A 23,930-nucleotide genomic window follows, 5' to 3' on the forward strand; every position below is an offset into this window, starting at 1 on the left:
TCTCTCTCTCACCATGTCTGTCTGTCTGTCTCTCTCTCTCCCTCCCTCCCTCCCTCCCTCCCTCTCTCTCCTCTCTCTCTGAATTATGACCCATTCATCGTCATGGCTGGTGGGCCTCCCTGGTTCAATAAGAGGTTGGATTGGAAGGACTCAGACGTGATGCTTTGTTCTCCGGCTTCAATATTTTAATGAGCCTGCAGGCTTAGCTCCTTCGGAAGGAACAAGAGGGGATTTCTAAGTGTGTTTTTAGTGTTAGCACTTGTCGAAGGATGTTCGTTACGAAGCTCTTGTTTCAGTTTCTCCGAGAAACTCCCCATTAGGAAAGATCTTTCCGCAGCATGGCTGGGAGAAAAGAGAAAGGGGAGGAGGGCGCTGTGGTCTGTGAGCACCAAGGGGATATAGTGTGTCAGTGGTTTGGGTTCTAAAGATTTGCTTCTAAGAATTAACTGGAGCAAATACATCTCAAGGGAGGGGGGAAAAAAGGTTTGTGGGGCAAGGACAGGGACAGTAGTTGCTGTCTTCCCCAGTCGAGGACTTTTCATCTTGCAGCTGAATCAATACTCCAGCTAATTATTTCTGGTTGTTTTTTTATGGGTTTGTAAGATGTTTCTTTTGTTTGGGGTAATAAAAAAACCCATTATTTGATCAGTGACTGACTAATTATGATAAGTAATTTGAAACATTCTTGATGAAACTTGTCTGTTAATTAGCATCAACAGCAAATGGAAACTAACAGAACAACAAAGTCTTAGCGCATCCACTGCTCCCTGGAATTGCTGCCCTCTTTCTGTGGTGTGCCCAATAAACTGAGGCTGCCAGTGGTTAAAAAATAATGAGCAGATGGGAAGGTCTGACTCACCACCAAGGAAAAGTCATTGTGAAGTTACACAAAGGAGCACTGAAATATTACAAGCGAGGGGGCGGTAAAGAAATGTCAGTAGGTTGCCTTGATCCTACTGGGTAAAGTCAGGAATGTGGTTTCTTTTTTTTCTTATTTTTTTTTTCTTTAAAGCTTAATTCCTAAATACATTCATCCCATGCTGATCTGAACTCAGATATGTTTGGTCAATAAAAGTGTGGCTCTATAAAATTGTGGTTTGGAATTCTTGATGTTCTCTGGCCATATTGTCATTATCATTAATACTGTTACTTTTTTATCAACTCAGTGGCGCTTTTTTTTTTTTATGCTTTTAGATTTCTGCCTGGACAAGGACTGGTTCTATACCCACAGATAGGAGACAAATTGGATATTATTTGCCCCAAAGTGGACTCTAAAACTGTTGGCCAGTATGAATATTATAAAGTTTATATGGTGGATAAAGACCAAGCAGACAGATGCACTATTAAGAAGGAAAATACGCCTCTCCTCAACTGTGCCAGACCAGACCAAGATGTAAAATTCACTATCAAGTTCCAAGAATTCAGCCCTAACCTCTGGGGTCTAGAATTTCAGAAGAACAGAGATTATTACATTATATGTAAGTATAATTCTATTCATTTATGTTATAGAAATTAGGATAAGCTAAATAGGTTTGTATCAATTTTTGTTTCCTTAAAATTATTACTGTGGCAAACAGTTGGGTGGGAATCTTTGCTGAAAAGTTTTTTAAAGAAGCCCTAATTGAATGAGGGACCCCTGTACTAGTACTCCTCATTAACATAGATACCCAAAGAGAAAACGCCTCCTAGAGTTTTTGTAGTATTGAAATAAGCGGATATATATGAATATATTCAGCATCTCTACTGACAAAACCATTTTTAAGAACCATTGGTGAGATTTTGATAGGTGAATCTTGTGCAATGACTTTTCTCTTCATCCATCCATTCATCCATTCATCCATCCATCCATCCATTCACTCATTCATTTAGTATTTACTCTGTGCCAGAAACTGCATAAATGCTAGGGGTTCAACAGTGAACAAGATGGTAAAGTGGTACCCGTTCCTCATGGAGCTTGTAGGTTCCAAGAATGGGAGTTACAGGCAACCCACACTAGTACATGGGCGCCATTAAAACCAGGTTTGGAAGAATAAGAAAAAAACTTGGGTTTGTTCAATGAATTACTTTTTTATCTACCTATACAATAATTTGACACATGGTTTTAGGAACAGATACTGTGTATCCTTTGGGTCCTATCTGAGCTACTGTTCACTCCTGAGGCTGTGAAATCTGATGAAACACATGCCTACTGGGTGCAGGTCACCAGTTGGCACAGAGTTAGGATTGTTCCAGGCCCAGGGTCTGTCTGAGTGCAGTCTGGGTGACTAGGATAGCTAGCTGTTCACATCAGGCAAGCAATGAAATGGTTTTTCTTGGTTTCTTTGGTGGGAGTCTGCACTCACTCGTCATGATGAGCTCCAGGTCGTCAGAGGTACTGAGCTGCTGTCTGCTGGGTGTGCTCTCCCATCTCTGGGTGATCAGGTTGAAACTCTGGCTTTCTCTACCTCCTAGCTGCTCTTGAGAGTGCAAAATCAATAATTCATTGACTACTTATTAAATACTCAACAATATACACTCATTAGTAATTAAAACAAAGGTGGTCATAGCCGTCTAATCCTTGTTCTTTGCTGTGAACCTGAAATGCCACAGAGGCTGAAAACGTAGTTTTAAACCAATGTGATACACATAGAGTGGCTTAGTGAGAATAAGTAACAAAAAGAGAAAGTGGTGAATTATAGATTTTAAAGCACAATGATCATAAAATGAAAATAAAAGCATTTTGAGGGCTGGGACAAGCAGATGGGGTGGTAAAGTGTATGAAGTAAGAGGGAAATCTTTGAAAATATAAAATAGTCATTAGACAAAATAAATGGAAACCTTAAGCTTTTGGAAGTCCAACAGTGTCTTAAAAAAAAGTCTTTTTAAGTAGGACTGTTTACCAGGACGTTTTTAGCATAGCATTTATAGGGACCCACCCTACTGAATTCATTAAGCAGGTTAAGACCCCTGAATAGGGTGGGGAAAAGGACGAGGGGGTGCCTGAAGATAGATGTTCCTCAGAGTGAAATACGTCTCTAAAACTGCACCTGCAGCCCTAGCTGCCGACTGGCTCTTCAGGGAGGTAAGCCACCACACCCGGAAAAGCACGTGGTAGCCCGGGATACAAGAATTGTTCTGAAAATAGAGATGAGGGTTTCAAGTTTGAATGCTGCTGGTTGGGTGGTTGTTACAGGCTGGGTGGGGAAGGGCCCAGGGCTCAGAGGGTGGCCGGGAGCCCAGGGAGACTCAGAGCACAGAGTTGAAAGACTTGCGCCACGTCACAGACATAGGAAGACACTTCAGATACTTCGGGAAACTCAGGCCCCGTTTCCCACCCATCCTCCAGCAAAGCCAATGGATGGACAGCTTTCCCTGAAAGGGAAATGAAGGATGAGAAGTACAACTCTCAAAAGAGTTGAAAGAGTTAATGCTGACTTGCCATTGCTTCTTCGAGAATCACAAGGCACCCAGACAATTAAGAGATTTTTCAGAGTCAGTGCTTTCCACAGCCAGTGATCACTCACACATACACACAGTCACACTCCACTTAAAACAGTGCTACGCTAGGCGGCATGATGGAACACTGCCCGTAACACTGCAAATCACCACTTCAACTTTGAGAGAGTTAACAATGTTGGTATTTTTGAGTTGCTACAAAGTATATGACATGTGTTTGACTCCAAATCTTCCTGTCTAGCTAGTAAGCACCTTCATAACCAAGAGTATTAGTATGAACAGCATCGTTACTGTGTCCTGGTTTCTTTCCATAGGAGGGAAGAAGAGAAGTGATAGTTTGGGGCAGTGCTTCATAACCCCAGAGGGGAACAGTCCAAGTTGCCAATGGACTGACTTGGAATTGATGTTGTTCGGTCATTCCCTAGATGAACTGATTCCAGGAGCACTGGGCCAGGAACCCAGAGACCTGGGTTCTAGTCGTGCTGTGTGAGCTTAACGAGAAAGTCACTTCATTTCTTTGAATTTTGATTTCTTCTCTAGAAACTGCTTTTACTGTTGTTGTTGTTGTTATTCTGGCTAATGATGGAAGTCTCTAGTTCCAAACCGTTTTATGGTTAGACATACACATCCAGTATGGGATCTCTCGTCAGGGTGGCTCTTCTCCAGTTGAATGGACAGGATCTGCTGTAAACTCTTTAAAGACATTGAATTTGATTTGTAGTGTTACCAGGTTTAAAATACAGGCATCATACTTTTAAGTTCTAGAAGTCAACATTACTTTTAAACTGGGAGTGTACTTTTAAACCTACCGAGTATCCACTAAATTCCCCTAGGAAATGACACGACAAAATGACATGCATCCTCATTAGTTTTTCTCCTAGATGATTATTTGCTTTGACATGTGGCAAAATGATATATATGGGTTTTCTTAATGTTGAGAATTGACTTTTTCAGGTGACCTGTTTCAGTTATTAGACTTGGGTTTAATTTGCATAATAAAATCTCCTAATATTAAATGATCCAGAGGTGGGGAGGTTACAACCATTTGGTCTGTTTGTCATTACATTCAGATTCTTCATTGCCTTAAAAAGAAAGTAAACATTTTATATAATCTACAGTTGTTTTGATCATGTCTTTAAAAATTTTTTTAAGTTTATAAAATAACTATCTGTTCTGAAGTGGCCCATTGTCAAGGGAAGCTCTGTCTTAGAAAAACACACCAGTTAATACAAGGCAAGCATTCCTAACTGTGTTCTCAGCCTTCATACATAATTGTGTCAAAAGCTTTTCTTGTAGACACTTTCTGTGCTTGGTTCCCAGTTTCTTTTTAGAAGTGATAACCCGGAGCTGAATGAGTCAGAAATTCTGGTGTGGAGGCCCTTTGCAGTATCTGCCCTTACGAAGGTTCCATGGCTTGGTCATCCAGCCTCAGCATAAAACCTTGCAAAATACCTACAAAGAGGTTTTCATCACACTACCAACATCGTGTGAGTCAGAGATGGATGAAAATGAATGCCACTGTGTGGATACTTTTTAAGTGAACGATGGGCACAGCCCAGCTGTTGGAAAGAACACCTTATGCCCGAGGCACCTCCCAATTTAGCTTTGTGTGGTTTTTTACATTATTTTACCTCAGATCTGTAGCCAAGACATGGATTTGTGGAATAGTCTAAAAGTCATCATTTCTAATGCCTGTTCGATTAAACGTTGCTCTGAAACTACACCCTGCTGTGTTCACAGTGGTCCTTCCAAAAGCCATTCCTTGCTTTCCTTGCCTGGGAAAGTCTTCCTTGAGAAACACTGAATGAATTTGAATGAGTCACCATTTCTTAGGCCCTTCACTGGTTTCATTCTCCAAAGCAATTTTTAAAAAAAATTTTATCAGAGCATATAAAATTAGGAAACTCCTCAGTCAGCTTTGCTGTTTTTCAGACATCAACTCCACTTCTGAGCAAAAATGCAAAATAAATTAAAATGCTTGCACACAAATATAAGGAAACACTATTCTTAAAGAATCAAAACAGAAGAACAGCAGATTCCATTCCTGTATTTTTGTTGAGTGTTTGTTTTCCTTTTTTTGTTTGTTTGTGTTTTTCTTTTCTGTTTTTGATTTACTTATTTCTGGGAGTAAGTGTAGCAAGTGGCACTAAAATATACTGAATGTACTGTAAGCCCTTTCCCTAGCAAAATGGTTATGGGAGGTTTCAAATATACTTTTACATATAGATATCTTTTTTTTTTAATTATTTTTTAAAATTTTATTTATTTTTGGCTGCGTTGGGTCTTCATTGCTGCGCGCGGGCTTTCTCCAGTTGTGGTGAGTGGAGTGCTACTCTTTGTTGCAGTGCATGGGCTTCTCATTGCGGTGGCTTCTCTTGTTGTGGAGCACGGGCTCTAGGCGCGCCGTCTTCAGTAGTTGTGGTGCACGGGCTCTAGAGCACAGGCTCAGTAGTTGTGGCACACGGGCTTAGTTGCTCCGCGGCATGTGGGATCTTCCCAGACCAGGGCTCGAACCCGTGTCCCCTGCGGTGGCAGGTGGATTCTTAACCACTGCACCACCAGGGAAGCCCTAGATTTATTTTAGAATATATGTGTGGCCTCTGTAACGTGATTATGTGCTTTGATTGATGAATTATTTATGTGATAAAGGTAGCAAAATCTACATTTCCATCACTAAACATCATCAAGTTCAAGGTCGTGACAACATCAGCCTGTCACTTATCTGGCTTTGAGGTGGGGATTTACGTTCGATACCTTGCATACCATTGGTGAATTCAAGCATTTAAACACATTTTTATTTTTAACCTACGATGGTTGGCTTTGTAATAGAATGGTCATCAGAATCTTGGGTGTTTGGAGGATACACACACACAGCACTTAGAGCGACAGATGAACATGGTAGTTAGCTGAGAGTCCCAAGTCAAGCAGATCTGGGTTCTTGAATGTCCTTCGGCAAGTAACTTACCCAGTCTGCCTCAGTCTCCTCATCTGTCAGCTGGGGATGATGTGCATTTAGATGGGGTGATGTATGTAAAGTGCTTGCCTCCATGGCTGGCACCAAATAAGGACAACTGAGGGTCTCTTTGTGGGGAGGCGAGGTGGGGGGCTGGTGTGAGACAGCCTGGGCTCTCCTGAGAGCTGGCGGGCGGGGAAGATGGGCTCAAAAAGTGTCACTTATTTGAAATGCCGTCCACAAAATGAAATTCCAGTGATCGTCCAAGTTTCAATAATGCTGCGTAACTTAATTATAAGATCTTCCCTCTTTTTTGTATTTTTGGAGTGTTATAAAAGTTCTTTTGTCCTTGGGCTTTCCTTACCAAGAAACACGCATTTATGGATTTTTTTTGTTGGTGGAATTGCCCAAGCTTGTTAGCAGATCCTCCCTAAGTCTCAAAAGAGACAGACTGGGAGGAGGGTTCTACACATATAATCATCCCCCACTTACCATCTCACCAGCCTTGCCAGGGCCTTTTCTCTGTTCCTTGTTACACAAAGGAAAGGCTTATTATTATTGATCATTTCAGCAACATTCCAATGTAGTATAAATATTCTTTTAGAGAAAAACGTACATGTCAGGGTTGCCTTGTCACTGAGACAAGCTGGGACACTACATCATTTCACTAGTCTGGTAATGAAAAGCATCATTTCTTTTTCTTTCTCTCTTTTTTTTTTTTTTTTTCAGCCGTGCCACGCAGCTTGTGGGATTTTAGTTCCCTGACCAGGGACTGAACCCGCACCCCCTGCAGTGGGAGCACGGAGTCTTAACCACTGGACCACCAGGGAAGTCCCCCGAATTTCTATTATTTTTTAACTTAACATAAAATCCTTTTCTGACCATATTGAAGGCTCTCTCCTAGAGTATATCAGTAAAGCTCCTTGTTCAATTTAATATGAATACAGCTTAAATTCTTTATACTTTAAGGAATAAAATCTCAACTTCTGCTCAGTTGCAGCTTGTGCTGAGAAGCTTCTGGCTCGCGGGTCTGATGGAGTCATGGTCATTGGGGTATTTATCCCGTATCTGTCAGGGTTTAGGAGGATTAGGCTATTGTAGATTGAGACTCTGTTCATATTCAACTGCGTCACCTAGGCAGTAGTGACAGCTTATCTCATTTAAAGCTAGACAGAGATTGCCCTGTGAGCACTGTTCCTTATTCCCAAAATAACTCATGAACGGACAAGATGACTGGTTCTTAAAGCAATGGGGAGAGACTGAAAACCTCCTGTGTAAAATAAGAGCAGATGAGAAATGAAGGTGATTCCTTGGAAAAAAAGGATTATTTAGGAATTGCTCAGAGTAAAACTGCCTTTACTATTTCATAAAATACATCTTAATATCTCTAGCACCTGTATTTATAGCTTTTGCAAAGTTTACTTAGACTTGTAAATAACTGAACAGTCCTGGAGACGTCTTTGTACAAGCATGAGAATGAGTTCTTTCTTAATAGCTTTTAAATATTTATCATCAAAATTTAAAGCAAAATAAAGTACTTTAAGAAATAGCCAAGAGGCATTAGACAGACATGAAAAGATTACTTGGCGAAAACTTATTTATATAGTTTTTAAGAGTCCCACGTTTGTTCCTAACCGTCTGAAATCTCAGGCTGGGTGTTTGATCACTTAGAGGGAAGTGTTATGGCCTCACACACTCTTTGAGACTGTCACTTTACAGTCTCAAAGGACAGGTGACAGAGGAATTTTTATCACTGTGAGAAAACAGAACTTGGAAAGTGTGAGTAGTTTAGTACAGTTCACACAGCCATTGAAATGTCAGGGGCAAAACTCAAACCGGGTTGTCAGACCCTTAGACCAACGTCATTAGTTTATGACAGTGTCTCCTGGGTCACCAAGCATATACATGTACACAAAGCAAGAGGAAAGATGGTCTAGTCCAAAGCACACTACTTACAGAGTATGGTAAAGAGAGTACGAGTACATACACGTCACATACATAGTGACAGTCAAGAGAGCATATGTACATACATAGCGCATACGTAGCAATGCAAGGATGCTGCTCGAACTGGATATCAGACAACTCTGTGTTTGTATCAGACGTGTTGGGCCAGAGGCCCTGTCCTTTGTTGTAACGTATAACTAACTTCAGTCATGGGCCCCAAAGTTGACCTAAGAAATTCTACAGAGCAGTAGGAAAGGAGAAGGGGCCATTGGTTAATGGTGGTTGTAATAGAAATTTGTCGAGTCCCCTGAATTTTCTTTTTTCTTTTTAGAGCTACTATCAATCAGTTCCATTTCGTCAATAAGACTGTGCTTTGTGTTTTATCGAGTACAATTGACCCTTGAACAACACAGGTTTGAGCTGCTTGGGTCCACTTACATGCAGATTTTTTTCAGTAGTAAATCCTCCAGCACTGCACTGTCTGCTGTTGGTTGAATCCGTGGATATGGAATAACTGCGGGTACGGAGGGCTGACTATAAATTGTACTCGGATTTTCGACTAGGTAGGGGTTGGTGCCCCTAACCCCCATGTTGTTCAAGGGTCAAATGTACTTTGAGCCCCTCAATGGGAAGTGGCTAAATAGTAAAATTAAAAATAATAAAAATCTCTCAAATGTACAAAAGAGGTAGTAAGAAACTTCAGATTTCCTTAGCCAAGTATACAAGTGCTACAGTTTGTGTGGATGGATGGGTGGATGAGTGGACAGGTGGATGGATGGAAGGAGGGAGGGAGGGATGGATGCATGGGTGGATGGGTGGATGAGTGGACAGGTGGATGGATGGAAGGAGGGAGGGAGGGATGGATGCATGGGTAGATGGGTGGATGGATGGATGAGTGGATAAGTGTGTAGATGGATGGATGAGCAGATGGATGGACAGGCAGAACCTCTGTCAGGAGCGTAACTGATCACTTCACAGAGGAGCTAGGCTGTGCGTTGCTAAAAGACAGTCCTGCTTTGCAAATGGCTTTCTGCATTAGTGGAGTAACCCAGTTTCCTTGTTCCTGATGTTAAACCAGGAGATGAAGGTATTCTTTTATTGAAGCAAACATGTGGAAAATTGCTCTGGCTTCTTGGAGCATAGAACACATCCCCTGAACGGAATTAGGTTCATGTGTAGGGCAAATTCAGACAGGGCACTTTACCGGGGTTACCACTGGTCTCTAGATGGTCAAAGCAAATAACATCATGTCCATCTAAGCTATTATGCCATCAGAGTGGTGCATTTTCTCATCTACAGTGTTATGTTCTAAGCTGTCAGCAAACATTAATTCAGTCACTGGTGAAGCCCTACCACCCAGAGGTGAACTCTGCCTCAGATGGAGGTTTTCCACTTCAGTGCCGCGGTCTCCCAATTACTGGGTCATTAATATCATTGCAGGCGATTAGTGACAGCAGACTGAGCACGAGGCTTCTGGGATGTGTGCCCTCCCCACTGTGAACTTTTCACTCTGACCCTTCGCTCTCTAGACATTTCCACATCTCCACAAAGATATGTCAATGATGAAGACCGTCAAAAACTCGGGATGGGCTAGAAATTGTGTGCTAGAAATAATTCATGCAAACACATGTTTCTTCATGGCTCAGAATATTTTTATTAGATGTTATCACTATCTCTTGACCAGGAAGTCTCATATTTTAAAAAAAATCAGAATGCTTAAGTAAAGCTAATATAGACAATAGGGAATTATGTTTTATCTTTTAGAACTCTGACATCATTCTTTTTTTTTTTTAACGTGAGTTTGGTCATTATATTGAAGTGGTCATCTGGCCCCCTATTTTTAAAACATGATTCTTCTTCCTTAGTAGGTTTCAGCCCATATTAAGGTTGACTCTCATGTATAAAGGTAAATTATGCTTTAACCATTGACTATCACATTCTCACAATTCATTCTGAATCATTGTGACACTAAGATTAACTCCCTGAAAGCACGCTAGATGTAAAGTTTTTTAATGAAATCTTGTTGAAAATTTTTCTTGCCTAATGAGAGATTCTACTTGCATAAATCATCATAACTTGTAGCAATAAAATTTTAGACTCAGAAAAGGATGTTTTCCCGCAACAGAATTTATGAAAAATCAAGACATCAAGGTGTTGCAAGCAATATTTTGAGGGGAAAGAAAGTAAGCCACTCATAAATGATCTTGTGTGTTTAAGCATGCCTCTTGTAAAAAGAGGGGCCAGGTGATTTATTACCAGGCCTATTTGATCTTTCTCAGGAAAGTGTCAGAGCACCCACTGAGCCTGGAAGGTATTTCTGTCACTGACATATCCCTGCTATGTGTGCACATACTTGCACACTCACATTTACCACCTGTTCTTTTCCACTCTGGTTGTATATAGTCAGTGGCTTTTCAGGACTATCTCGTCAAAGATGACTATGGCTCTTAGCATCTTCAATGATTGTCACTACCTTAATTTTTGTATACACTTCTTAATGGTGAAGAGGTTTAATGAGTAAGCTGTGGTGGAATTTCTTATGTTCTAGGGATGGTGTTTACTACCGTTCTCTCTATAGGCTGACCTCCCTCAACGTCCAAGTCTCGCATAACACGGGAGATAGGAAATATACTAACATATATTGGCACCTTTAGACTCAGTTCTTTGTATCTTTCCTCTTCCCAAAAGAGTGAAGGTGGCAAAGTAATATGTCATCCAATCTTTCAGTGAATACAGAAACAAAAGCAGTTTACAAAAGTGTTTCAAGGTTACATTTCTCAAAACTCTCATTTCTAAGCTGTCAGTAAAATATCCTATCATTGCTCATGGTGAACATTTAACATTGAGGAAATAATATTATACCATTTTATTCGAGAACATCCATTTACACGGGATACTTGGTATCTTTACTCATATTTTAATATGGGAGGATGGGCTAAATTGTGACTCTGGTTTTTTAACTCATTTTTCCAAATCGTCTGTCTAGTGGAGAAACTACTTAATTGTGCTGTAAAGAAGTCACTGGGGCTAAGCTAGTTGTTACCTCTTAATGCCTGACTTACTGCTTTCAAATTTCAAAACACAACCAGAATGATGTGGGTTTAGTTCAGGTGATTCATCCCATTGTTCTGGAACACCGTTTCCTTGGGTGAAAAACACACACATCCTGTAACTTCCTTTGTATTTTTCTTTTGTCAAATCGAGGCCATTTTGAGAATAATCTATAAAACTTTTACTCTAAGATCAGGCATTCTGGGATAAACTGCCGTATGTGTTGAAATACTGCTGAACTTTTTTTGATATTACACCAAGCAAAATAGTGAGGCCTTTGGAAAATCATGGTGGTGTATTCTCATTTCTTTGACTATAAATCCACAGAGAAAAGCATGTAAAAAGGAAGAAGTTAGAAGAAGTGATTTTTTTCATCGTCCTTTCGGCACATTATACAGATGTTTTTGCTTCAGAAGTTTTTATTAATTAAAGAAAAGGGCATTTATTTTTGGCAGTCAGGGGTTGTTGTCATTTCCATGGTTAGAATTTTTCTTCTAAGTTGGTATCTTAAAGGATAACCGTGATACCCAAGGCATTGAACTACACTGAGTTCTAGAAATTGAATTCCTGTCTCTTTAGTACATTTTTTGAATGTGCATCATATATTTTGAATTTGAATTTGTGTCAGGGTGTGAAGTAGGGTAGATCTTAGCTTCCTGAGTTGTATATTCACATCAGGTAGTTATATTTTTATCAGCCTTCTGGTTTTCAACTTACATACCTCAGTTAATTTTTTGTTTTTAGACACTCAAAATTTGTCAGCCCTGCTAGAAGAAAACAGTAACCTAGTTTATGTGTCATATTTATTTTAATGTCATGGCTTTACTTTTCACGTTTCTCACTTGGTTCTGCTTCTTTTATTTCCTCAGTTTGCCAGGTAATAGGCATCTAGTTCTTCTAGTTCTTGAGTTGAGTTTCAGGAGACTGATGTGTTGAAAGGCTGCCCTAAGAAATCAGAATTAGCAGGGCCAGCGTATGATGACATGATGGACAAGAATAGTGCCAAGAAGATGATAGAGGATTTTCATAAAATTTTCTTTGTTTTGTAATCAAATAAGAGCAAATTTTGTCATGTGCAGTTTATATGAACACAAAGTTTTCATTCTTACTAAAAAATTGAACTCTCTCATTTTCCTGACCCTGTATGCTTATTATCTGTGTCTCTTTGGTGGACCTCTTTGATGAAGTTCATAAAAACTATTTGCTTTGGAGTGTCCATCAACCCCCCACCCCATCCCAGCCCCATCCCAGTAAGCCACATTTAGTATAGCGACTTCCCTGGCGGTCCAGTTGTTAAGACTCCACACTTCCAACGCAGGGGGTGCGGGTTTGATCCCTGGTCGGGGAGCTACGATCCCACATGCCGTGTCACACAGCCAAATAAATAAATAAACAAATAAGTAAAATAGTATAAAATGTCCTCAATAGTATATTTTGATGTTTCATTCTTTCCATGATAACCTAAGAATATTCCTTCATAGGGATGCATTTACTCTGTAGAATTTTTTTCTGCTGCCCTCATTCCTAACCTCTTTGTGCATGGGACCCATATTTCGGCACACATCCAGCAGTTAATTCTCCATCTGACTACCGAAGTGATAGACTGAAATAAAAACAGCCAAGATCCAAGGCAGCAGCTTACCCTTCCTGGTGTGCAGAGCAGTAACAACCAAATGAAGACGCATTAAAATGCGATAGGACTTCCTCTCCGTGGGCACAGTCTAAAAAACACAGCCAGAAATATTCCTGCCCTTTCAGTCTGCTTTGCCCACTGGTTCTTCTTTTTTCTACTCAGATAACCAGCACACTGTAGATAAGTTCGTGTACAAATAAATGGGAACGCCCGGATGTTGGCGGAGTAGTTTTCGGATGTGAAGAGAACTTTTAGGCATTGTGAACTCAGGGTACTTTTTGCTGAGCGATGATCTCCACCCACTTAAAATCAGGCCCTGGGGGAACAATCTAGTGATTTCAGTGCACTCACCACCTGCAGTTAGATCCCTGAAGCAAAAGCTTTTAAAAGCACGCTACAAAATGCCCATGTATCTTTATTAAACCTCTTTTCTAACTAGATATACTTTTCTAGTAATTTTTAATTTTATAAAGTCTATTTTTTCCCTGGGCCAAGGAAAAAAAAAGGCCCGGCACTAAAAGTTTAGATATAACAGTGTTAGTTTTTCTATCTCTAAATGAGTAAATGCAGTTTCATACAGTTAGTACAGTAATACTGTGATTGTGGTGGCATTAGATGATGCTGCTAGAGAGACGCAAAGGAAAGCTAAGTATAATGAGGTTAACCGTTTGTTTTTACTTTCTCCAAGTTAAAAATTCCCAATACATTCAAATCAACAATAAGAATAATTGCAAAACCGTCTCCTGAAATGGAGGTAGATTTTGTTCCCAAGCATTAGCAATTTCTTGTTGTATTTCAAAGTCAGCCACTAAGGCTTTTAAAGCTTCTTGGTGACTGGCTGTTGCAGCAGAAATCAGAATATTAATCTTGAGGCTTTATTGCAGAATTCGCTGCCAGTAGAGAGGCGCCATGAGGACAGAAGACTTTGAGCTGCGCCATTTCTCAAGGTGGTGAGGTGGGCAGGCAGCTCTAGCGTTAGGCCCACGCTCTCTACTCTCCATGTTAAGCAGATCGTGGGGAAGAGACATTAATTTTTACTAGGAGATCAAATATAAAGTAAGTTGAAGTTACTCTGAGTTATTTTATAATTGAACTTGCTATGAAGTTGACCTTCTGAAGTTTCCGTTGGTGCTCACATCTTGAAACAGGGTTTTCCGAAATCAAGTTATCTGTAGTGAGGTGGATGGACCTAGAGCCTGTCATACAGAGTGAAGTAAGTCAGAAAGAGAAAAAAAAAATACCGTACGCTAACACATATATATGGAATCTAAAAAAAAAAGGTTCTGATGAACCTAGGGGCAGGACAGGAATAAAGACGCAGACGTAGAGAATGGAGTTGAGGACATGGGGAGGGGGAGGGGTAAGCTGGGATGAAGTGAGAGAGTGGCATGGACACATATACACTACCAAACGTAAAATAGATAGCTAGTGGGAAGCAGCCTCATGGAACAGGGAGATCAACTGGGTGCTCTGTGACCACCTAGAGGGGTGGGATGGGTAGGGTGGGAGAGAGACACAAGAGGGAGGAGATATGGGGATGTATGTATATGTATAGCTGATAAACTTTGTTATACAGCAGAAACTAACACACCATTGTAAAGCAATTATACTCCAAGAAAGATGTTTAAAAAAAGCAAAAACAAAAACCAGGCTTTTCCCTGACTGCTTACATCATACCTAACTTGGGGCAAAAATCTTTCCTGGCGGAGCATCTAACCGTATTTTTTGGGGGTGGGGGGGCTGCACCACTCGGCTTTCGGGGATCTTAGTTCCCCAGCCAGGGATCGAACCCCAGGCCCCAGCAGTGAGAGCGCCGAGTCCTAACCACTGGACCGCCAGGGGATTTCCTCTGAATTTTAAAGTTTAGCCCCCCTTTAAGCAGCCAAGTATTGGGAATGCTGTTTTGATGTTAGGAATGAATTTTTCAGTATCTTCCAGTAGCCTTTGCACCTTCCAAGCTGACTTAAAAGGGAAAGATGCAGAGCCCAGAATGCAGCAGAAGAGCCCTCCTCACTCCCAAAGTTCTGCCTCTTGGCCTGCCCTCCCCCTTCTCCCCTCATCCTCCCCCATCCCAGCAGTGGCCTCGGCCTCCAAGAACTCAGCAAAGGCAGCATTTTCAGGTGCCTTCTGTGCACCTCCAGGGCTTGAGGGGTTTTTTCCTCCCCCAGGCATAAAAAAAGTTTCCACTGTGAAAGATGCAAAGCCGTTTCATCTCACACTACCCAGTTTTCTTCCTACCATGTATAGTTTGTGGATGTTAAATTATAGATTGCAGTTTAATTTGAATGCTTTTGGAGTTCTTTACATTTGGGAGTTCTTCAGATATCACTTTGAGTAAACAAAAGGGAGCTCTCCACGAAGGCATTGGTATTCAGAAAAGGCACTGACCTACGCATTAAAATCAAAAGAAAACGCCACTCAGATTATGTGCACCTCTTGCACTTCCAGACTGACAAAGCAGAAGTCATCTGTAGTTTCTGCCTCTGCAGATGCAGTTCTGAATTCTGTTTACCAGGGACTGTTCTCTGCCATGCCTTGTCTGTCCTTTCTCATATTCCTTTATTTTTTTCTTTTAGACCTGAACCTTTTACCTTTTTATCTCAAGGTTAAAATAAATATTCAGTAAATCTATATTCCTCCCCACACACACCTTTTTTCTTTCTGGGTACCACCCTTCAGATCTTATTTTTATCATTTGTTAACTTAGTGTTAAACCTTTAGCAAGAAAAACTTAGGCATTGAACTTTGCATTGGGGTGCATTTATGTGTATATTAATTAGAAAACATGGAGATTCCACTTGAACTAAGTAAACTAAACCTTTGAAACTGTCAGCCAAATAAAGACATCAGCTTTCCACTGTTTCTTTCTATATAAAAGCATATCCTACATCTTGAGAAAGATCAGATGAGAAAACTGTGAATAAGTGAAGATCATAGCACTGCTCTGAAATTGGCCAGAAAGAGTGCCTGCTTGTAGATATCCATACTGTTCTAAGCCTTTAGGAGGAAAGGATACTTTGAAATTTAGGTACATGTTTGGAAGAAACAAAAGGGAAAGAAGATGGAGAAAATGGGGGGAAAAAAAGATTTTTTTTAAGAGTCGCAGAAGCATGCAGAGTTAGTTCTTAGGTATTTGTTCTAATTTATCTGCCACACATTTTCTCAACAATCTACAAGAGGATACTATCTACTTTTCACCCTAAAAAACAAAAAACTGATGGCAACTTTTGCCCAGTTTCCCAGGAGAAACTCTGTGTCAGCAATAGAAGAAGAGTGAGATATGATTGTGAGGCTGGACTTTAAGGAAACACTCAGATAAGCAAAGAGATATTTTTGCACACAAGAGGTAGCGATTATTATTAAGGAAAACAGAGAAAGTAAAAGTCGCTAACTTGAGAACACAAAGACAAGTCAATCCTGGCCTTGTTTTCCAGCCAAGATAATTACCCACAGCATGCATATTTCCATGCATGCTTGTCCAACTTGTCTGCTGCCCCACCATTTGGAAAACAAACAGCCCATTAAAAGAATGTCTTTGGATGAATTTTTTTCAGGAAATCTGTCCCTTTTTCAGTGCTTTTAAAAGTATAGAGTTAGTTGCCAAAACTTTGATAATTAAAGTAGAGAGGGATTTACCTGGCAGAATTGTTTATGAAACATTTACGTTCCCTGCCCCTTGAACTGTGGAGGAATGAAAACGTCTCACTCCCCACCTCCTTTTCTCTTCTGGAACTTGACCTGTAATTTAAATCCTGTCCCTCAGCAAGGTACCTGGCAGCCTATCTTTTTACAGCTTTAGTTACAGCGCTCTTCAGAGAACTCACCATCCTAAAGAGATAGAACAATGGGTTGAAACAGAGTAGGGCATAGGCTGTTGGTAAAAAACAGACACCGAAAATGGTCAAATGTTCTGTCTTTCCTCCTCCTTCTCGCGGTGGGAAGGGCATCAAGCTGGTGGACCTGAACCAAGTCCTCACCTTAGGTCCTGAGCCGTCCCAGGCCCCTCAGAGAGCAGTGGGCACCTGTGAGTCCCTCTGTGCATTCAGAGTTCTTCTGCACCAGGGAGCTCGGTTGAAGAGTTTGACCAAGGTCGATGGTGGTGGTAATAACACATCCGTTCTTTCGGGTCGAGTACAAAATGATGGAGGAAAACTCCAGAATTGGAAGACTTGCATTCTAGTACAACCTTTTAAGCTCAAGCAAAGCTGAGGAAAGAAAAGGGGCGTGGGAGTCTCCTCTCCAAGTGTTTATAGAAGTTGGATGCTTGACAAACAGGGAGCATCAAGGTAATTGTTCTTGAGGCAGGAAATCTATAGTAGAGGAAGCAGGTGCTGTGTGATGATTACCACGTTTTGAAATTACCGTATTTACTATTCTGCTTTTAGGAGGTTAACTCCAAAATAGTCAGGTTTTTGGAAGATGCTGTCCCTTTTATCTGTAGAATCAGACAAAATCCGTTAATTATAAAGGGAGGAGAAGGCACTTAAGTACATTGGAAACCAGAGGTCATATGTGCGGCAGTGTGGACGATATCCATCTTTCTTTATTTCTTTATTTTTTTCGTTTTGCCTTTCAGCATCCCATACTTTAAGAAAACTTGTGACTAAGGGTGAATTCTTATTTTCCAAATTGTTTTCAGACATTTCATGTTCATGTAAACTTGGCTTATTGATTTCCTGATTTTTTCTTTATTTTTTTGTTTTGTCCATTTTATTTTTAATCAGCTACATCAAATGGGTCTTTGGAGGGCCTGGATAACCAGGAGGGAGGGGTGTGCCAGACAAGAGCCATGAAGATCCTCATGAAAGTTGGACAAGGTAAAGACCGTCTGCTGCTTCACGGAGCCACTGATCTGGTCGAGCCCCCAGCTAGTATGGCGCCAGCGTTGCCCACACGCGCCTTCACTCACTCTGCAGTTTAGTTTCCAAAGTAAACTTTTCTCTGCACCTTGAGCCACTGACAGATTTCCTCAAGTTGTTGCAACCCACTTCTTTTACTGGAGATACTTCTAAAAGTTGAGGTCAGCCAGGTACAATGTCTATTGCCATGTCTGTATCTACAGATATATTTTTCCTTCTTAAAAGCAAAACACCTCTTTGGTTCACCATTAAAATATCCAGAATACAAACTAAGCTTCTGCCATTTTGCCCATTTCTGCATCTTGACTACAGAAGACTTGTGTTCACTGAGCCTTTTCACACAGAGATGACCTCTTGTGCAGAAAGAAATATTCTTCTAATTAGAAATTGGAATAGTAGTCAGTCAACTCACTCGGTTAAATTAAAATGTCATCTGCAGTGCTCTGCCTGCCAAATGCAAGAATCCCTGCGGTTCCCACAGATGGCCTCGCCATCTAAACCTCTGAAATAACTAGTAGAACCGTTTTGTTTTCAAAGGAAAATCATATTCTTGCATCTCACAGTACTTTGCATAAAGAATCTTATGTTCATTTCTATTTGTGCCTCTTGAGATATAGATCCAGCTCCTAAAGCTAGAGCCCATCAGATGTCTGTGCTGTAAGTAATCGCTTGTTTTTCATATAGATGCGAGTTCCGCTGGGTCAACCAGGCATAATGATCCAACAAGACGGCCAGAACTTGAAGCTGGTACAAATGGAAGAAGTTCAACAACAAGTCCTTTTGTCAAACCAAATCCAGGTATAGCAGCGTGACCCATGTGTGCCTAGGTCTGTGTGTTCCACACTGCTCGTATCACAGCGGGTAGAACAGAGTCCAAGTACTTCTGCACCAGGAGGATGAACTTGTAGCTCCCGCAGTCAGTAATCTTTGCTCTCGGTCAGTTGTTGTCAATTACTCAACCAGAATAAAATAATTAATTCCCACAAAAGTCTTACATTCAAAAGAGTAGAATTCATCAGCTGTAAGTGCCAATTATTAGCACTGCTCTTTCAGATCAAAGCTGTTTTCATTGGCTGACACTTTATCATGCTGTTTGCAAACCTAGCTTCAAGCCAGTGTTAATGTATATATAACTGTACCAGTGCTTCATCTAGTTACATCTAATCCACAGAGAGCCTGACTGATCCTCTTCTACATTCAAGATGGTAACATCTTAAAATGTTGCGTAATGCCACATTTTTCAGGTGGTTTCGTCAAAAATTTTTTTTCGCATTTTCAGTGTAGAATAAAATATTAAACGGATTCCTGGCAGAGGTTTAGAATACTGGATAAAACTGACTGCCGTTTAACTTCGGTTTTTTAGCGGTCTTTGAACAAATAGCTATGTGTTTGTTACCACGGGAATGAATTTTTTATATGGTGGTCGCTGAGCAGACGTCAGCAGTTCCGTATTAGGGATCCGCATGCCTAGTTGGTAGTCGTGCGAATTTAGCATCTGTAGCAATATTCCATCTCTTTCCAAGCTTCAAGGAGGAAAGTTGTTATTTCTAACTTTCAATGACAAGATGTGTCAAATTCTTATGACAAACTGATAAATGGATAATATAATGATGCCAGGCAATTTTTTAGTGCTTAACATTTGGGTTGGCAGTCTGTTCCGTGTGAGAGTTTTCTGCTGCCTTCCAAATATATTTTAAGTGTAAATCAAATAATACAAACGAGTTACGGGTTGAACGTTTTCCCAGGCCCCATCCCTCTTTGCAAGCTCTCCAGCCAGCCGTCGGCAGGGCTTGTCTTTAAAGGCAGGCGGTTTGGATATTCCCATGAAGCCACGGTAGCCAGAAAGGGCACGAGAACAGCATGGCCTGGGCGGCAGATGCTGACCTGGAGAATCGGCCACTTCCCTTCTTCCTCCTGGTGGTGGCCGCAGGCTGGCTGACCTGGGTTAAGACGTGGGGCAAGATCAAGGGCTGGCTGTCACAACCTGTCCACGCAGCTGATGGATGATGATGTATAGAAGGGAAGCAATGAGGTCTGGGAGCAGCATCAAAGTCCCACCTGGAGTCCCATCTCCCCGATGGCTGGCTTCTGCCGTTTGCATTTAGCTATTTTTTAAAATTGAAGTATAACTGATTTACAATGCCGTGTTAGTTTCAGGTGTACGGCACACTGATTCAGTTATATATTTATATTTATATATATATATATATATATATATTCGGTTATGTATAGATATATTAGATATTCAGTTATATATACACACATATATTCTTTTTCCGATTCTTTTCCCTTATAAGTTATTACAAAATATTGAGTAGAGTTCCCGGTGCTCTACAGTAGGTCCTTGTTGGTTATCTCTTTTATATATAGTAGTGTGTATCTGTCAATTCCCAACCTCCTAAATCTACCCCTGCATTTAGCTATTGAACGAGGCGCTTGGTTTGCCAGTCTAGCTGCCAGGGAAGTCTCTGGCCAGCCAGCAGCCGGCCAGCCCCGGCGAGAGCGGTGACTCTTCCGGCTGCTCTTTCCCACCCCCTGCAGGTTCCAGCACAGACGGCAACAGCGCCGGACATTCTGGGAACAATATCCTCGGTTCCGAAGTGGCCTTATTCGCAGGGATTGCTTCAGGGTGCATCATCTTCATCGTCATCATCATCACGCTGGTGGTCCTGTTGCTCAAGTACCGGAGACGGCACCGCAAGCACTCGCCGCAGCACACGGCCACGCTGTCGCTCAGCACGCTGGCCACGCCCAAGCGCGGCGGCAACAACAACGGCTCGGAGCCCAGCGACATCATCATCCCGCTGAGGACTGCGGACAGTGTCTTCTGCCCTCACTACGAGAAGGTCAGCGGGGACTACGGGCATCCCGTGTACATAGTCCAGGAGATGCCGCCGCAGAGCCCGGCGAACATTTACTACAAGGTCTGAGCCTCGGCGGTGCCTTCGCTTTCCCGGAGGAAACTTACTGTCCCGCTGCCGCCCGCGGAGGGTCCGAGGCCCCCTGTGTCTGCGACGGACTGGCGCACAGCGGGGAGAGGGGACACTCCTTCTCGGGAGAGCCCTGTGGAGTCGGACAGCTTACTAGTCTGTAGCGTTTCGGCCGCGGTGACAAAGGATGCGCCCCGGCAGCTGGAAGACTCGCGTGGAAGATGCGTGTGGGGACCGCGCGCGCCCCGCCCCTCTCCTCTTCCGGGTACCACGGGCGTTCGGGCCTCCGCAGGAGCCGAGGGGAGACAGAGCGGTCGGTGGGCGGGAGCATCCCGGGCAGGTGTCCCAGGGCCCCCAGGCTGCTGGGCCTGGAAAGGCCGTCCTCCGCCTCGGGCGTGGCCCTTCCCCCCCCCCCCCCCGAGCTGCACCCCGGACTTGTCGCACAGACTCTGGCCGCGTGAGGCTCTCGGAGAGCGCTAGCTTTTAGTCCTCACTGTTGCACACACTCCTGTCATCCAGGGCGCTGCAGGCCTTCACATGAGATTTCTTCTCACGCCACACTCCGTATCACTAATGAGACATTAATAACGTTTGGCGTCTCCTGCTTCATCTGTTTGCAGCAGCTACCGCCGAATGGGCGATACAAGGATAGAAATTTTTGTTTGCTAATAAGGAGCCTTCCAGTCAGATACTAGGCTGTCAGCCCGGGAAGGTGAGGAGTTCACGGGAGGGAGGGCCGGGGGAAAGGCCGTCTGCAAAGGCAGTTCAGCTCTGCCACCTCTGAAGCAGAGTTGGGAGGGAAAACTCCAATTAGATAGCACAGCACTTTGGTTTTGCTAAGATTTTAAGAGGCAAGTAGGAGACACAACGACACACACGGTAGATTAGGGTGCATTTGAAGGAATTCACTCTTATCAAAGAGCAATGCACAGGAAAAAAAGAAAAAGAAATAGTCCCTCTACGCTGGGTGGAACAAAGGGGCATTGTTGGTAGAGGGCCAGGCTTGGAGGGATGGATGGACACCGGCAGGACTCTCGTGGTACTGGCAATAGGATGTACAGCGGTGAAGCTGTAGGAAAGTCGTCGGTCTGCTTTGGGTGATGTTTAAGGCAGACTCAGCTGCTATACTTATCACATTTTATTCAACACAGGGAGAGCATTTAGGAGATTAGCAGAGAGCCAAATCTGACCTAGAAGTTTAAAAGCCAAAGGTCACACAGGCTGTAATTCCATCATCATCGACGTTATTAAGGCATTCTCATATATAAAAGGTAGGTCAGACTCCCCGGCCCCTGCAATGCCCCTTCCCCGCCGCTCCCCTCCCCACTGCGCCTTAGGACACTTTGGTTTATGGCGGTGCTGTCCTGGCCGCGAGGGCCAAGGGGTAGGTACTGAGCGAGGCCACAGCTCGGGGCCCTGTATCAAGGTGAGGCACACATGGCAAACCTCTTAGAGTCCCGAGGACCGAAATAAATTATGTCGAGGGGGAGAAGGAAGGTAGGATGTATTTATAATAGATATATAGAACACAAGGGATATAAAGTGAAAGATTTTTACTAATATATATTTTAAGATTGCACACGATCCACACCAGAAGATGGGAAATTCATTTGTGGCGATTAAGTGGTCCCAATGCTCCGTGCTTTAAAAAAAAAAAATTGGACAGCTACTTCTGGGAAAAACAACATCACTCCAAAAATAACAATAATGGGAGCAAACACAAAAATAACCCAGTCCTCTGAAGGCATCTTGCGTCACCGTAGATTAGGAAATGCAAGCCCCAAATACCAGGAAATCGGTGTTACTGCATCGTTTTCGACAATGACAAGACGTGCCGGCATTTATTTTCTGTGCTGTGTTTTCCCTTTGCCCTGTGGGCTGAAGTGTTCGCTAGAATCCACCGGGTCACATCGAGGGGGTTTCAGCTGAAAGTTCAGCCTGACCCCCTTCCTTCCTCTCTCCCCCTCCCCTCTCCCCCTCCCTTCTGGGAAAAGAAGTGAGTAAACAGGAAACCTACTTTTTATGTGCTATGCAAAATAGACATCTTTTAACATAGTCCTGTTACTATGGTAACACTTTGCTTTCTGAATTGGGAGAAAAGAATAAACGTAGCAACAGCATTTTAAGGTTCTCAAACCTCCAGTGAATACCTGCAAAAATGAGTTGTCACAGAAATTCTTCTCTATTTCCTGAACCTGAAAATGATGTTGGTCCAAAGTGCGTGTGTGTATGCGTGAGTGGGTGTGTGGTATACATGTGTATATATATGTATAATATATATCTACAATATATATTATATATATCTATATCATATTTCTGTGGAAGGTTGCCATGGTGATCGGCCACAGTACATATGTAATTCTTTCCATCACCCTAACCTCTCCTGTACGTGCATTCATACAAGATTTTCTTGTGAGCCATCAAAAATTACCTTTAGGATGGGGGAGAGGGGCAAGAAGGGGAAAAAATGGGAAATAGTCTGATTTTAATGAAATCAAAGGTGTGTATCATCGGTTGGCTACATTTTGGGTATATGCTAAACTGTGAAAAATCAGATGAATTGTTGAAGAGTTACCTGCAAGCAATTGACCAGTGTTCTGTGCGTCTGTTTTGTGTGTGGTGCAGAATATGACAATCTACCAACTGTCCCTTTATTTGAAGTTGGTTCAGCTTTGGAAAGTTACTGTAAATGCCTTCCTTGTATTCTCATCCCTAGTCATCCGACTTTGGAATTTGCACCATAATGTTTAAGTGAAGATGCTGTAAATAGGTTCAGATTTTACTGTATATGGATTTGGGGTGTTACAGTAGCCTTATTCACCTTTTTAATAAAAATACACATGAAAACAAGACAGAAATGGCTTTTCTTACCCAGATTGTGTACATAGAGCAATGTTGGTTTTTTATAAAGTCTAAGCAAGATGTTTTGTATAAAATCTGAATTTTGCAATGTATTTAGCTACAGCTTGTTAAACGGCAGTGTCATTCCCCTTTGCACTGTAATGAGGAAACAAAATGGTATAAAAGGTTGCCAAATTGCTGCATATTTGTGCCGTAATTATGTACCATGAATATTTATTTAAAATTTCGTTGTCCAATTTGTAAGTAACGCAGTATTATGCTTG

At 42.0% G+C, this 23,930-nt stretch overlaps 1 protein-coding gene across 1 annotated transcript in view; it reads left to right on the forward strand.

The window, feature by feature from the left end:
• EFNB2 (ephrin B2) overlaps positions 1–22,899 on the forward strand; it is a 44,903-nt gene extending 22,004 nt beyond the window's left edge. Inside the window, exons 2-5 of the mRNA XM_027115859.1 lie at positions 1,195–1,478; positions 17,741–17,833; positions 18,560–18,673; positions 20,417–22,899. Of these exons, the coding sequence (XP_026971660.1) occupies positions 1,195–1,478; positions 17,741–17,833; positions 18,560–18,673; positions 20,417–20,805 (880 nt within the window). The 3' untranslated portion in view covers positions 20,806–22,899. The remainder of the gene's footprint in view (positions 1–1,194; positions 1,479–17,740; positions 17,834–18,559; positions 18,674–20,416) is intronic.
• Positions 22,900–23,930: the final 1,031 nt, after the last annotated feature.

Source organism: Aethalodelphis obliquidens, unplaced genomic scaffold (assembly GCF_003676395.1).
Source record: "Aethalodelphis obliquidens isolate GAN/ISIS:26980383/991018 unplaced genomic scaffold, ASM367639v1 scaffold15, whole genome shotgun sequence".
NCBI classification, from domain to species: Eukaryota; Metazoa; Chordata; class Mammalia; order Artiodactyla; family Delphinidae; genus Aethalodelphis; species Aethalodelphis obliquidens.